Source organism: Pygoscelis adeliae, unplaced genomic scaffold, assembly GCF_000699105.1.
Source record: "Pygoscelis adeliae isolate BGI_AS28 unplaced genomic scaffold, ASM69910v1 Scaffold121, whole genome shotgun sequence".
In the NCBI taxonomy this organism is placed as follows: domain Eukaryota; kingdom Metazoa; phylum Chordata; class Aves; order Sphenisciformes; family Spheniscidae; genus Pygoscelis; species Pygoscelis adeliae.
Genome location: NW_008824359.1, coordinates 5,469,529 through 5,481,964, shown reverse-complemented (window position 1 = coordinate 5,481,964; position 12,436 = coordinate 5,469,529). Strand labels below are relative to the sequence as shown.

The window sequence follows — 12,436 nt, the reverse complement described above, 5'->3', positions numbered from 1 at the left end:
CACTCTTTCTGTCTTACCTTTATTCTCACCTTGACTTGTTTCTACATAAAAAAGCTTAAATAAGCTTTATTTTAAAAATAAGGTTTGTTTTTTTTAAATGAGTAAAAACTTATTCAGTATTGACATTCATCAAGCTGTGCATAAAAATATCTCAAAAGATGAGTTAAATGGCAGCAAATGTGTGTAACTTTCAACTTGAAATTAGATTCCACCATCACGATGCTGAAAGCTCTTTTTCAGATTTCTGTCTTTCTCAGAAGAAACCTTAGGAGTTCATATTTTTCAAATTAGTAGCATTCTGGAGGTTAGGTCATCCATCCTTTAAAAGATATTTTCTGTATCCAGTCCTAATCAGAAAAGAGATCTCTTCCTCTGTAAGGGTCAAAATGACAGAAGCCACTGGGATTGGTGGTTTTCTAAGTGAAAACTTCAAATTTAATGTTTCTAATGCAGTGTATCTCTTTTTTTCTTTTTTTGTTAAAGAGATTAAATACAGATAGATTAAATCTTAATGAAATGAAACAAAGGAGTTGGACTTAAAGAAATAAAAAGTGTTATCTTATTATTATTTCCTCTGATTAGCAATTATTTCTTATTTAAACTAACCAAAGGGCAAGCTTATTGACACTCAGCCCTTTTCCAAACACCAGTGGATGATCATAACTTTGAAGACTATCTTGCAGATATTCAGTACTACCTCTTTCAGAGCAATATCTTTGTATTTCATTACTGAAAGGCAAATTTATCTTAGAGCCATTTACTGAACATGTGCCTACAAAATTTATTTTAACATTTGTATTCAGATCTGTTGCTGATTAAATGCATGAATGATGATCAATTGTATTTGTTTGATATTTCTTGGGGACATACAGTCTTCTTTCTCTCTCACTGGGATCAACCTGTTAACAAAGTATGTATGGTGAGGCTCCTGCCAAAAAAGAGCTCTTCCTCTTCTTCACAAGCCTTCTGCAGAAGTTCACCTTTCACCCTCCCCTGGGAGTTTCTATCCCAGACCCGGGCCTCTTCCCCTCCATTGGGTTTTCCATCCACCCACAGCCTTATAAAGTTTACACTATACCACCTTCCTAGAGCTTTCTCAGATGTATTTCTGACTCAGAAACAAAATATGCATACATTCAGTACAAAATATATTAACAGTCCACTGCCACATATGTGTCCCTACACCTATGCATCTTGTCATCAAGCAAACAGGCCAGTGATCAGTCTCTGGTACTGCATAGATCACATATGCACCCAACGACACCTTCTCCATGACCTCCAAGGCAAACCTTGGTTCTTTGCACATTCCTTCAAACACAGGCACACGCACAGAGATGCACACAAATACTAGTACAACCTACTGCAAGAAAATGATAGATGTTGTCCCCATTCAGACCTACTGTGCACACACGTTGAAGAGTACCAGAGGAAACCCTATACTTGGAACTAAGAACTAATTTACTTCAGAATAGTATGGATATTAATGAGATCCATTGAACTTTTTAAAAAAACAAACCCAACTTTCCCACTTTAGAATCAAACTGTCTCCAGCACTGTCTTCAAAGATGCAAAGATGCTTACTTTATTATGAGAGACATAGTGTCCTGGTTTCAGCAGGGATAGAGTTAATTTCCTTCCTAGTAGCTGGTACAGTGCTGTGTTTTGGATTTAGTATAAGAATAATGTTGATAACACACCGATGTTTTAGTTGTTGCTGAGCAGTGCTTACACTAGTCAAGGACTTTTTAGTTTTCCATGCTCTACCAACTGAGAAGGCTGGAAGTGCACAAGAAGCTGGGAGGGGGCACAGCCAAACTGGCCAAAGGGATATTCCATACCATGTGACATCATGCTCCGTACATAAACTGGGGGAAGCTGGCCGGGGGGGGCTGCTGCTCGGGGACTGGCTGGGCATCGGTCGGCGGGTGGTGAGCAATTGTACTGTGCATCACTTGCTTTGTGTATTATTATTATTATTATTACATTATTATTATTGTTATTATTTTATTTCCATTATTAAACTGTTTTTATCTCAACCCACGAGTTTTTCTCACTTCTACTCTTCCAATTTTCTCCCCCATCCCACCAGGGGCCGGGGGGAATGAGTGACCGGCTGTGTGGTGCTCAGTTGCGGACTGAGGTTAAACCATGACACATAGCTAATGTGACCAGACGCCCCAATTTTCCAGCAAGTTTGGCCAATGACCCCTATGTCTGTATCCGTTTTGGGTATTTTTTTCTTGGGTTCATGTTAGGTGAGGAGAATTGGGACAGTGAAAAGAATGACTCTTGCTCTACCGAGTCTTGCTCACTGAGATGACTGAGCACCACAAGAATATTCTCCTCTTCCTAAAAGAACCTGGCCAAGTTCTCCTCATGCATCATGTAAAACACCATAGAGCAGCAAAGTATTTGACTATCATAAACTTAACATACACTTTAGAAACAACTCATCTGGTTCAAGACGTGTGTCTAGAGACATTATCTGTCAGACTTTGGAGCAGCCACAAATATTGGCCCAAAGCAGGATCTTGAATCTCCACTTCAAAATAAGGCCAAGGGGAAATGTTCCCAAGCAGGGAAGAAACACTCACAGCCTGTCACTCATGTCTGTGACAATCTCACCCTGCTCAGCTCACTCACTACCTGCCAGCACTGCAGGAACCAGAGACCTACTGGAGGAAATCAGCGGGACTGAGCAGGCAAGGGCAACGGAGTGAGAGGGGTTGCCTCCTTCTCCCGCTGCATTTCAAGAGACACCCCCAGTTCCCACAGTGTCCTTCCAATAACCCGGAGAGTCTTGTACAGGCAGGAAAATGCTGTGCTTGTTCTGAAACTCTGCACAGACCTAACCCTGGGCCCATCTCTTGGGAAACAACTCAGAACTGCTGCTTCCTTTCACATCTCAAGAGTCAGCATCTGAGTCATTCTTTGCTAATAAGTAAATCCCAGATATATGTGGAAAGAATGACATTCTCAGTGCCTTTTTACCTCCTTTGGGGAGGTGGAGTAGAAACAGGCCAACTGGCACACAGCTGGACATAGGCCCTGGACTTTTTCCAGGACGCCTTCTAGGTAGGTGAAATGTCCTGGTCTTTCCTTCAGAGACCCCGGGGCAGCAGCAGACTCGGGGCAAGCCGGTACAAGAGCAGGCTTGCTCTAGCTCCTCTTCCAGGCTCCCGGCCAGGTGCCCATGCTCTTTTCCTCTAGGTCTCTGCACCCCCATCCCCTGGGGGGCTGACTCCTTTCCTATGCCTTTGGTCATGTCTCTGCAGGGATCCTGATGCTTTAAAGAGTCAAGGACAAGGGGGTCAGCCTGGGCACCTCACCTCACACAGCCTTCACATTCTTGCCTCAAGGTCATGTACAATTTAGTTCTCTACATTTCTGCTAGAAAGCTCTTCCAAACATTGTTTTGAAGGCTGCGGTTCATATTCTCTGGTCAGTGTCAGTGAAAGCCCTGAATGGTTTCTTCTCCATGGCTTCTTTTAACACCTCCTTCTCTGCTGCTCACTCTCTTAGACTCTAAGATACACAAGTCAGACTGTACCTCAGCCCTATTTCCTCAACCAACAGAGGCCATCTTTTCTCAATTCTCCCCTTAGCTTTGGCTCCCCATTCAGAGATAATCATACAAGCTCTTCTCTCTACCTCTCCTCCTGAAATGGTTACAGCTGGATGTCAAAGGCAATTGCCACAGCTGAAGACACAGGCCCTACTGTACGACTGGCTCTAGGTTGCCCTGCTTGAGCAGCAGTGTTGGACCAGATGACCTCCAGAGTTCCCTTCCAGCCTCAACCATTATGTGAAAATCAGGAACATGTAAGGCATGGATTATCTGACCAGTTTGAGTTTCTGGTTGTGGAAGACAAGGTGCCCCTTGCCCTCTATTCACTTTAAAGGAAGCTGAGGCTATCAGATCAATACACACCTCACCATTTGGCCAGATCTGTCTGACCCTACATCTCACTCTGCTTGAACTGCTGCTAGAACAAAGATGTGTGTGCTGCAACAAATTATTCAGCTAGCTCAGAGGAGCTTGGCACTGAGTTCTTCCTCTCTTGAGTACTTCTGATCAATGCAGCTTTCCACTATAGGACCCACAGTGCATCAAGGCCATAAATCCACACTGAGGTTACTCAAGAGGAATCTTCACAACAGTCTCAGATCCCTAGTCAGCTGAGCTTCTGCTCTTGCCAAGACCTGGCATCCCCAACATCTTCCATAAAGAGAGAAGGGAAAACCTGAGCAACCAGTGGAACTTCTTCCTTCTTCTCCCACCTCCTCCCAGTCTCAAAGTTTAAGGCAGTGTTTAAGTTGCCATTTTTAAATTGGACTTATGCCCACAGAAATCTCTGCCAACACATAGGACTAGTTTAGACATCACCCATTAAACAGTAACCAGCATAGGGTAAAGTGAGCGCACACGGTGGTGAGAGTGCCTAGTAGGGATTCTCCAGGGGTAAAACCCCAGATGGGCATTTCTACCATTTCTTAGAGGTGAAGCTTATATCTCTGTATGTGTAGAAGTGCCATTAATGCTTGAAACTCTTAACTTCTGACAAGAGATTGCACTCTTTGCCTGAATTTTCATCTTCTCAGCTAAGCCTTTGCTGAAAGACAATGGATTGGGTCACTCTTGTTCCTGTAGGGTTATTGTTCATACTCATTCTCCTGCTGATTCTGAAAAGACAACATGTCTGTAAGAGCCACGCAAGAAAAAACTTCCCCCCGGGACCCACGCCTTTACCCATCATTGGAAATCTGCACATCATGGATCTGAAGAGACCTTACCTGACAATGATAGAGGTAAATTCTGTTGGTCCTTTTCTTAGAGCTCTCTGTCTAAGGCAGTCACTGACCCCCGCAAAAGGGGTACAATTTTTTCTCTGGAGAGGTAGGTTCAAATGCAGCAGAATTAATTATCTGCAGCAACTGCTCTTCCTATCACATGATCTTGTGCCAGTGCAGGGGAATTGACTTCCAGCCACATCAAGAGAATTGACCTATTTCTGTGGAACGCAGGAAATGCTGGGGTTCTCCAGACAAGGGTAACTAGAAGAGAGGGGCCCTACAGTTCCTACAGGAACTTCCACCAGGGGCTGCTGAAACATTTAGGAGGAGACCAGAATTTTCTGGAGGCTGTTTGGTGGATTCAGCCATCAGGGAACTGACAGAAAACAGCTTCTTGATCCTCTCCCTTCATCCTCGCCATGAAGGAGGAACTTTCCTTGTTTCCCAAAGCAAAGTAGGAAACAAACAAGCACTGCTTATTCTTTCACATCTGGTGGCAGTAAACTCCAGGACTTCAGGGAAGATGGTGTGTGACAGATAGTATATGGTTTTTGGGGCCCTCTCACTGCTCTACTCCTCAAAGCCATGAACAGCAAACCTAAGAGTTTCAGACAGTTCCTGTGCCCTGATGTACTACCACCTTGAAAACTGGTCTGCTTCTGGGCTGGGGAACATTTCCAACATATCCCCTATGAGTTCTCAGCTTCTCAATCAAAAGTTACCTGCAGAATCCGTGTAGTGGACGCAGTTACTTCATAACTCAAAATGAAGCAATTCTTAACCTGCTTTCCTCAATTTCATTCCCATGTGAGCCATGCAGGCTATTCCTGCCTGGTTGTGGCTGCAGCTCTTCCACTTTGTCACTAAAGGCAGTAACTCCAGCTGCACCTAAAGGCATAATTCCAGACTATTTAAGAGTTGTTACTCATTATTCCAGCTGATTTGTACTTCCCCAGATTTGTATACCAGGAACTGAACAGGTTTTGCCATGTTTACTGAGAAATTCACTTTCCATTTGTCTCTTCAAAGGAACACAGGCCAAGCCTGTCTGCTCTTCAGCCTTTCATTTAGCCCCTCTAAAAATCTGTTACTCAAATACCTAACAGAGGATTACAGACCCCATTGTGATTCTTTTCCTCATAAGAGCTCCAACATTTGTATGACAAATTCTCCACTTTTCGGACAGTGAGTGAAAAGCCAATGCCATGCAGGAAAGTAAACTTGCTGAAAAACAAGTATTTTGAGCTTGCTGAAAATCATCTGAAAATCATCTTCTTTTATCGTCCCCTTTCATCTGACTAGCTATCCAAAACGTATGGCCCAGTCTTCAGCATTCAGATGGGACTAAGGAAAATGGTGGTGCTAGCAGGATATGACACAGTGAAGGAAGCTCTGGTGAACCAGGCGGATGCATTTGCAGGGAGACCTAAAATACGAGTTGTTGAAGAAGCAGGAAAAGGAAAAGGTGAGTGTGCTGTTCTGTTCCCCATATACCTGCCTTCTGCAAAGAAGAATGAGACTTCCTCCATGGAGAGGAGAATGCAGAACGTCTCACTTTGTTTTGCAAAGCATGTGAGGCAATGGAAATGAGGGGGAAATTGAACAACGTGTGGTGATACTCATTGGGGATAAGAAGAGACAATATTCTTAATTTACACATAAACATGTAATTTAGAGGTCTGAATCTGCAGCTGAGTCTTCCCTTAGAGGTGACATGGTGAGGAGCTGACATGGGGCCGTCTCCTGATGTCTTCTCAGAAAGGCCACCTTTGCAGCTGCCCAGCTACTAAAACCTTGCCACATAAACCCAATACAAGCTGGCAGAGAAGTGTCTACTGCATCATCAGCACTATCTCCAAATAGTCCTTGTGAGATTGATATTATTGAATGCTTATTTTAATTTTTCCTGTTCAATTTATATTTGAGAATAAATCTCTCTTAAAGAGAGAATAAACAATAACCTAAGCCTTTAGTTTGCTTCCCCAGAGGAAGCTCACTCTTGTTCTGAGTTCCTCTGGTGCAGATTTCACCCCCCCACAGGTGTTAGACCCTGAACCTGATCTTTTGATTCCCATAAATATTGATGGGATACATGGAAGTAGGGACATGAGAGACTGTCATCTCCTGACAGGAAAGCAAGAGTGAGCACATTTTACCTTGTGACCAGCTCTGAGTAACCAATGTATTGTTAAATACTGACCTATCTGCAAACGATTTCTTTCCTCACTAGGGACAGTTTCTTGAACAAGACTCTAAGCAAGAATAAGAGAGCATGATAGGTGCAAGGAGAGTAAATAGCAGCACCAGGTTGACCAAAACTTCTCTGCAGATGCCACTGAGAATTCTCTGCAGCTTTTCTTGTGTGTAGGGGGGTGGGATTACCCCCACCAAGTAGGGAGATTTTCCAAACAGATGCCCATATTTGAGGTTTCATTTACTCTCTATAGTCTACATAAGAACACAGGTGCTCTTGAGAGATGATGCATCTCACCTAAGGGAGACGTCTAAGGTTAATGAGCACACTCATCATCCCAGGTGATGTCCCAGAGGCACAATTCCAACACCCTGTTCTAAACAAGGCTGAACAAAAGCCCTCATGTCTCAGGGCACATCAGACACCTCATGAACTCAGAACGGCAGCTGTTTCCCTCAGACCTTTCTCCTGACATATCTTTCCTGTCTTATTTCATTCTATGTGGGGACACAACATGTTTTGAGAGCTTGACAGGTTTCCTGCCAGCATTCATCTTTACCAGGATTCAGGGTAGATAAGGAATCTTTGCTCTCATGATGAAATTTTTATTTCTGTGTTTTCATTTTCCATTTCAGGAGTTATATTTTCTGATGGAGAAAACTGGAAAGTGATGCGAAGATTTACTCTTACAACCTTACGAGACTTTGGAATGGGCAAGAAGGCCATAGAGGATCGTATTGTAGAAGAGTATGGATGCCTGGCAGACACCATTGAGGCACAGAAAGGTGGGGGGAATCTTACCTTCATAACACTCTGATTTTCCTCAAGCCTGCTACAAAATGCCAAGGGTCAAGAAAGAAGAGTCTCTGAACTCTTTCAGAGATGTAAATTTCTCCAGCATCCAGGCTCCGAGGAGTTTATATGAGCTGTCTGTCTCTGTCTCTCTACCTGGCAATTGCCTGACATGCAAATGAAAAGTATTCACTGAGGCACTGGAAGTCAAACATGGAGTCAGACATCAAACAGCACGTCTGAGAAGAGTAATTTGTTCCTCCATGTGCAGCGCCTTTTATTGATTTAGTGGCATTGGGAGAGTAGAAGGCTATCACAAAGACTTGCATACCTATACTAAAAAATTGATTGTCCCTAAAGTCACATGTCTGTGAAACCCCTTCCAACAGGAGGCAGAACATCCAGTTACACATTTCACCATCATCATCCAAGATTATTTCTCACTAGGCTCAGTTACCAACAGCAGGACTTCAGCAGGTAGCTCTTTCAACCGAGCAGACTTGGGATAAAAACAGATTTCTACATCACCATTCTAGTTCAGGCTTCAAGTCCTCACCTTGAACCCCTGAAAGCTGTATCCAGCTGCAAAGGGGATGCACCTGTGGGATCTAGAAGCTGTAGAAGTGAGACCCCCTGCAGGAAAGATTGAGTGAACAACAGCTACTGAGTTAGGAGATTGGACCTAGAGGGCCTAAAGGGACACAGGCCAACTCTCAAAGAATAGCAGTCATAAGGGACAGCCCAGGATGGCACCAATGGGGGAAGTGGCAATGCTGAGTTTCCCTTATATGAGGAAACTTTAAGATCATGTATGCCCAAACAGAGCAGCCTGGAGAAGGACCACAAAGACCCAGGACCACAATAGTCTTGGAGAAAATGCAGGGGAGCACAAAGACTTGCATTCAGTCTCTGGTCTATCAAAATGCCGTTAGGGACATGCAAACCCTGAGATGGGGGAGCCTTTCCTCCTGCCAGCTCTGTGCCTATCATGTCCCAGACTTCACTGAGACTTTGCATACTACTTTAATTAATTAGAATAACTACTGACTTTGTTGTTTGCACCACCTTTTCCCATGCTAGGGAAGCCCCTTGAGATGACTATGATGATGAATGCTGCTATTGGTAATGTCATCGTATCCATACTGCTTGGAAAGCGATATGACTATGAAGACCCCACATTCAAAAGGCTCCTGTCATTGGTGAACGAAAATGTCAGGATTTTTGGAACTCCATCAGTTTTGGTAATTCATACTGTTTGAATATTGCTATTCAAAAGCATGATTATACAGTGGTATACAGAGGTACACCTCTCCAACATTGATCATTGCAAGACATTTATCTATACATGACAAATGCACCCTGAAATGGCAGAAAGTGGACCTCTGTTGCTATTTATGGATTTCTCTTAGCAGCATAGCCTGGGAAATTATAAGTTCCTCCTTTCATGAAAAATTGAACAACATGTAATATGATACAAGGATGGTGTCCCCTAGCAATAGAAGTTGATCATTATTCCCCATCTCCCATTACAAACAACAAGGTCAAAATCGGTGTGGGAATGCCTGTAACTGCCTCTTAAACTTGACACTCCCAATTCCAACCAGTGTGGAGAGGGAGGGATGAATTCTCTAGGAGTGGAGAGGTAGGGAATTCTGTCAAGGACATATGCACAAACACGGGATTTCTAGGCCATCATCAACTAGTGTGATTAATATGCAGTGTAAGAGGGAATACATTTTAACCATTTTACACAGTTGGCCAGGGAAAAAGGAGGACAAAGGAACATATTGCATCTTGAGTATAAGGCTGTACACCATTTTCTGTAAGGGCTTCTTTGTGTTGAACTATGGTACATCTGCTTAGCAGCTGTTTTTTCTTCCTCACCATCTCTGCATCTTGCAGATGTACAACATGTTCCCAGTCCTTGGATTCCTCCTGAAGGACCACAAAATTTTTATTCAGAATGTAAAAGAAATCAATGCTTTTATCAAGGTGACTTTCACAGAACATCTCAAAGCCCTGGACAGAAACGACCAGAGGAGCTTCATTGACACTTTCCTCATGAGGCAACAAGAGGTAATTGAGTAGCAGCTTCTTCAGGTCTCCTCACTTTCCTTTCAAAGCTTGGTAGATAAACAAATGTTCTTCAGCAGAGGTCTAGCATGTGCAAAAGTCCTACCAAAAACTGTGGTGAGGCTAAAAGACTCTGCAGTCATTTCAGCTAGGAGATAAATTGATCACAGACAAGCATCTTTTATGTGTCCCCAGTAATCTATCAGGAAAATACAAAACACTATTTCAGCAAGCAAAATATGAGAAGCTGTTAGTTTAAAATCCCTTTCTGTACCATAGCATTTCTGACTCTTTTCTAAAAATCACATCCCCCTTCACAGAGATGTACCCAGGGAAAGCTCTAGGCCCAGGACTCTTCAGTACATATTTCTCAGTTTCAGTTGCCAGCTCACACAAGATTTCATTTACCTGCTTCAACAAAACTCTAGTTTTACAGTTCTTGTAAAAATGTGTCAGTGTTTGTACCCAGCCCTCACCTCTATGTGGTATGGCCTCGTGAGGTTTCAGCCCAAGTCTGCTATAGCGAAAACATGGGTTCACTGCTGGATTACAGGGGAACATGAACCACCCTTCTAGGCTCTCTTTTGATGCTAGTGGAAGGTAAAGGCAATTTTATCATGGGCCAAGTCCCCAGTACCTCTTGAGTTCATGTCAAAACCCAGCTCTGACAGCAAATTTGTTCCTCTTCCCAACAAATCTCATCCTGCAAGATGCTCTGCTCCATGACCCATGGGCAGAAAAACTCTGAAGCAAATAATTGAATGACACGGGTGGCCCCAGTGACTGGTCGCTCTTTTCCAAAATATTCTTGTCATCACTGACATTATCCAAGCTGAAGACCCTTGTTGACTTGAGTGTGTGTTCTTGTGGGCAGCATGAGCAGTCCAAACACTATCTCAAGACTTAGCTTAGAACAGGTTTCTCAAGGCATTCCCTCAAAACCTTCCTATCCTTTACACTTAACCCCTCCATGAGGGATGCATATGAAAGTTTTTCCCTGTTCTCCAATGAAAAAGTGCCTTCTTGAATCTTTAATTGACTGATATTATTATTGTTTCATATCTCCAGGAGAATGGAAAGGCCAATGGATATTTCCATAATGAAAACTTAACTGGGGTTGTGAGAAATCTGTTTGTAGCTGGCATGGAGACCACATCCATGACTTTGCGCTGGGGCCTTCTGCTCATGATGAAATATCCTGAAATTCAGAGTAAGTGGAAACTAGGCAATCAGTGGCTTCTTTCTTATCAGGTCACCTCAAATGTGACTTCACATTGAGCAGGGCTGAACAAAAAGTGAATTCTCCACATCCCCCTATTCCTAGCAGGAGAAAGAGACATTCAAGTGATCAGTCTATGTATGATCCCTATTCCTTTCACAGAAAAAGTCCAAGAAGAGATAGAGCGAGTGATAGGGTCAAACCCCCCACGAATCGAGCATCGAATTCAAATGCCATATACGGATGCTGTTGTACATGAAATTCAAAGGTTTGCTAATATCTTGCCATTGAACTTGCCTCATGAGACTACTGCAGACGTGACCCTCAAAGGCTATTTCATTCCCAAGGTGAGACAACTTCTGCACTACTTTTCTTCCCTCCATCCCCAGTGCAACATATCTCCCTTTCAAGTCCTGCTTGCATCCAAGGATGCTTGCTCACACTGGGGTTCTCAAAGCTACTTTGGCAGGACGTCCCCTATTAAAGTGGGTGTTTTGAGCTCCAACACTCGCCATTGCTCTGATGGTGACAGCAACACCATCCTCGGTGCAATAACTGCTCTGCCTTGGCTTGCAGGGAACCTACATTGTCCCCTTACTGACCTCTGTCCTGCAAGACAAATCCCAGTGGGAGAAACCAGACATCTTCTACCCTGAGCATTTCCTTGACTCTGAGGGGAAGTTTGTAAAGAAAGACGCTTTCATGCCTTTTTCAGCAGGTATCTTTCATTTTGTTTTTAGGGCTCTGAGGGGAACTTGCCATCTAAGACTACTTTCCCATTGCAGCTGGCCTTTCAGACGCTTCCCAGAGGTCTCCTCTCCTCTCCTCTCCTCTCCTCTCCTCTCCTCTCCTCTCCTCTCCTCTGACAACAGCTCAAGAAGCAGGTCCCACTGACTTTCTTGCGGCTGTTCTGCATTTTGTTCCAGGACGGAGGACCTGTGCTGGAGAGACTCTTGCCAAAATGGAGCTCTTCCTCTTCTTCACCAGCCTCCTGCAGAGGTTCACCTTCCACCTTCCTCCTGGAGTTTCCATCTCAGACCTGGACCTCTCTCCCTCCACCAGGATCACCGTCACCCCAGTGACTCATGAGGTCTGCGCAGTGCCACGTTCCTAGGGCTTTTCTTAGTCATCTCCTTTTTCTGAAACATCCAGATGAAATACCTGTGTCTCTAGTCCCACATGATAAGTTTGGTACTTCTGAATCCAGTAGGACATTTTTAGCCCAAGCGCACCTTGGCTCATAGCCGGAGGTGTCTCTCCCACCATTACAGCAAGCGGCAGTCCTGACTTCCAGCCACTCCTTGAAAGGGAAGGTGATGGTCATTGTGAAGATGAATCCCACGAGGGTGATAGCAAAGTCCATT

At 43.8% G+C, this 12,436-nt stretch overlaps 1 protein-coding gene across 1 annotated transcript; it reads left to right on the top strand.

Moving 5' to 3' along the window:
* Positions 1 to 4,623: 4,623 nt before the first annotated feature.
* On the top strand, positions 4,624 to 12,270 carry LOC103913216 (cytochrome P450 2K4-like). The gene is made up of 9 exons (XM_009319689.1): positions 4,624 to 4,809; positions 6,097 to 6,259; positions 7,624 to 7,773; positions 8,861 to 9,021; positions 9,683 to 9,856; positions 10,922 to 11,063; positions 11,235 to 11,419; positions 11,649 to 11,790; positions 11,999 to 12,270. Exons 1-9 carry the CDS (start codon positions 4,624 to 4,626, stop codon positions 12,184 to 12,186), a joined length of 1,491 nt encoding a protein of 496 aa, XP_009317964.1. The 3' UTR covers positions 12,187 to 12,270.
* Positions 12,271 to 12,436: the final 166 nt, after the last annotated feature.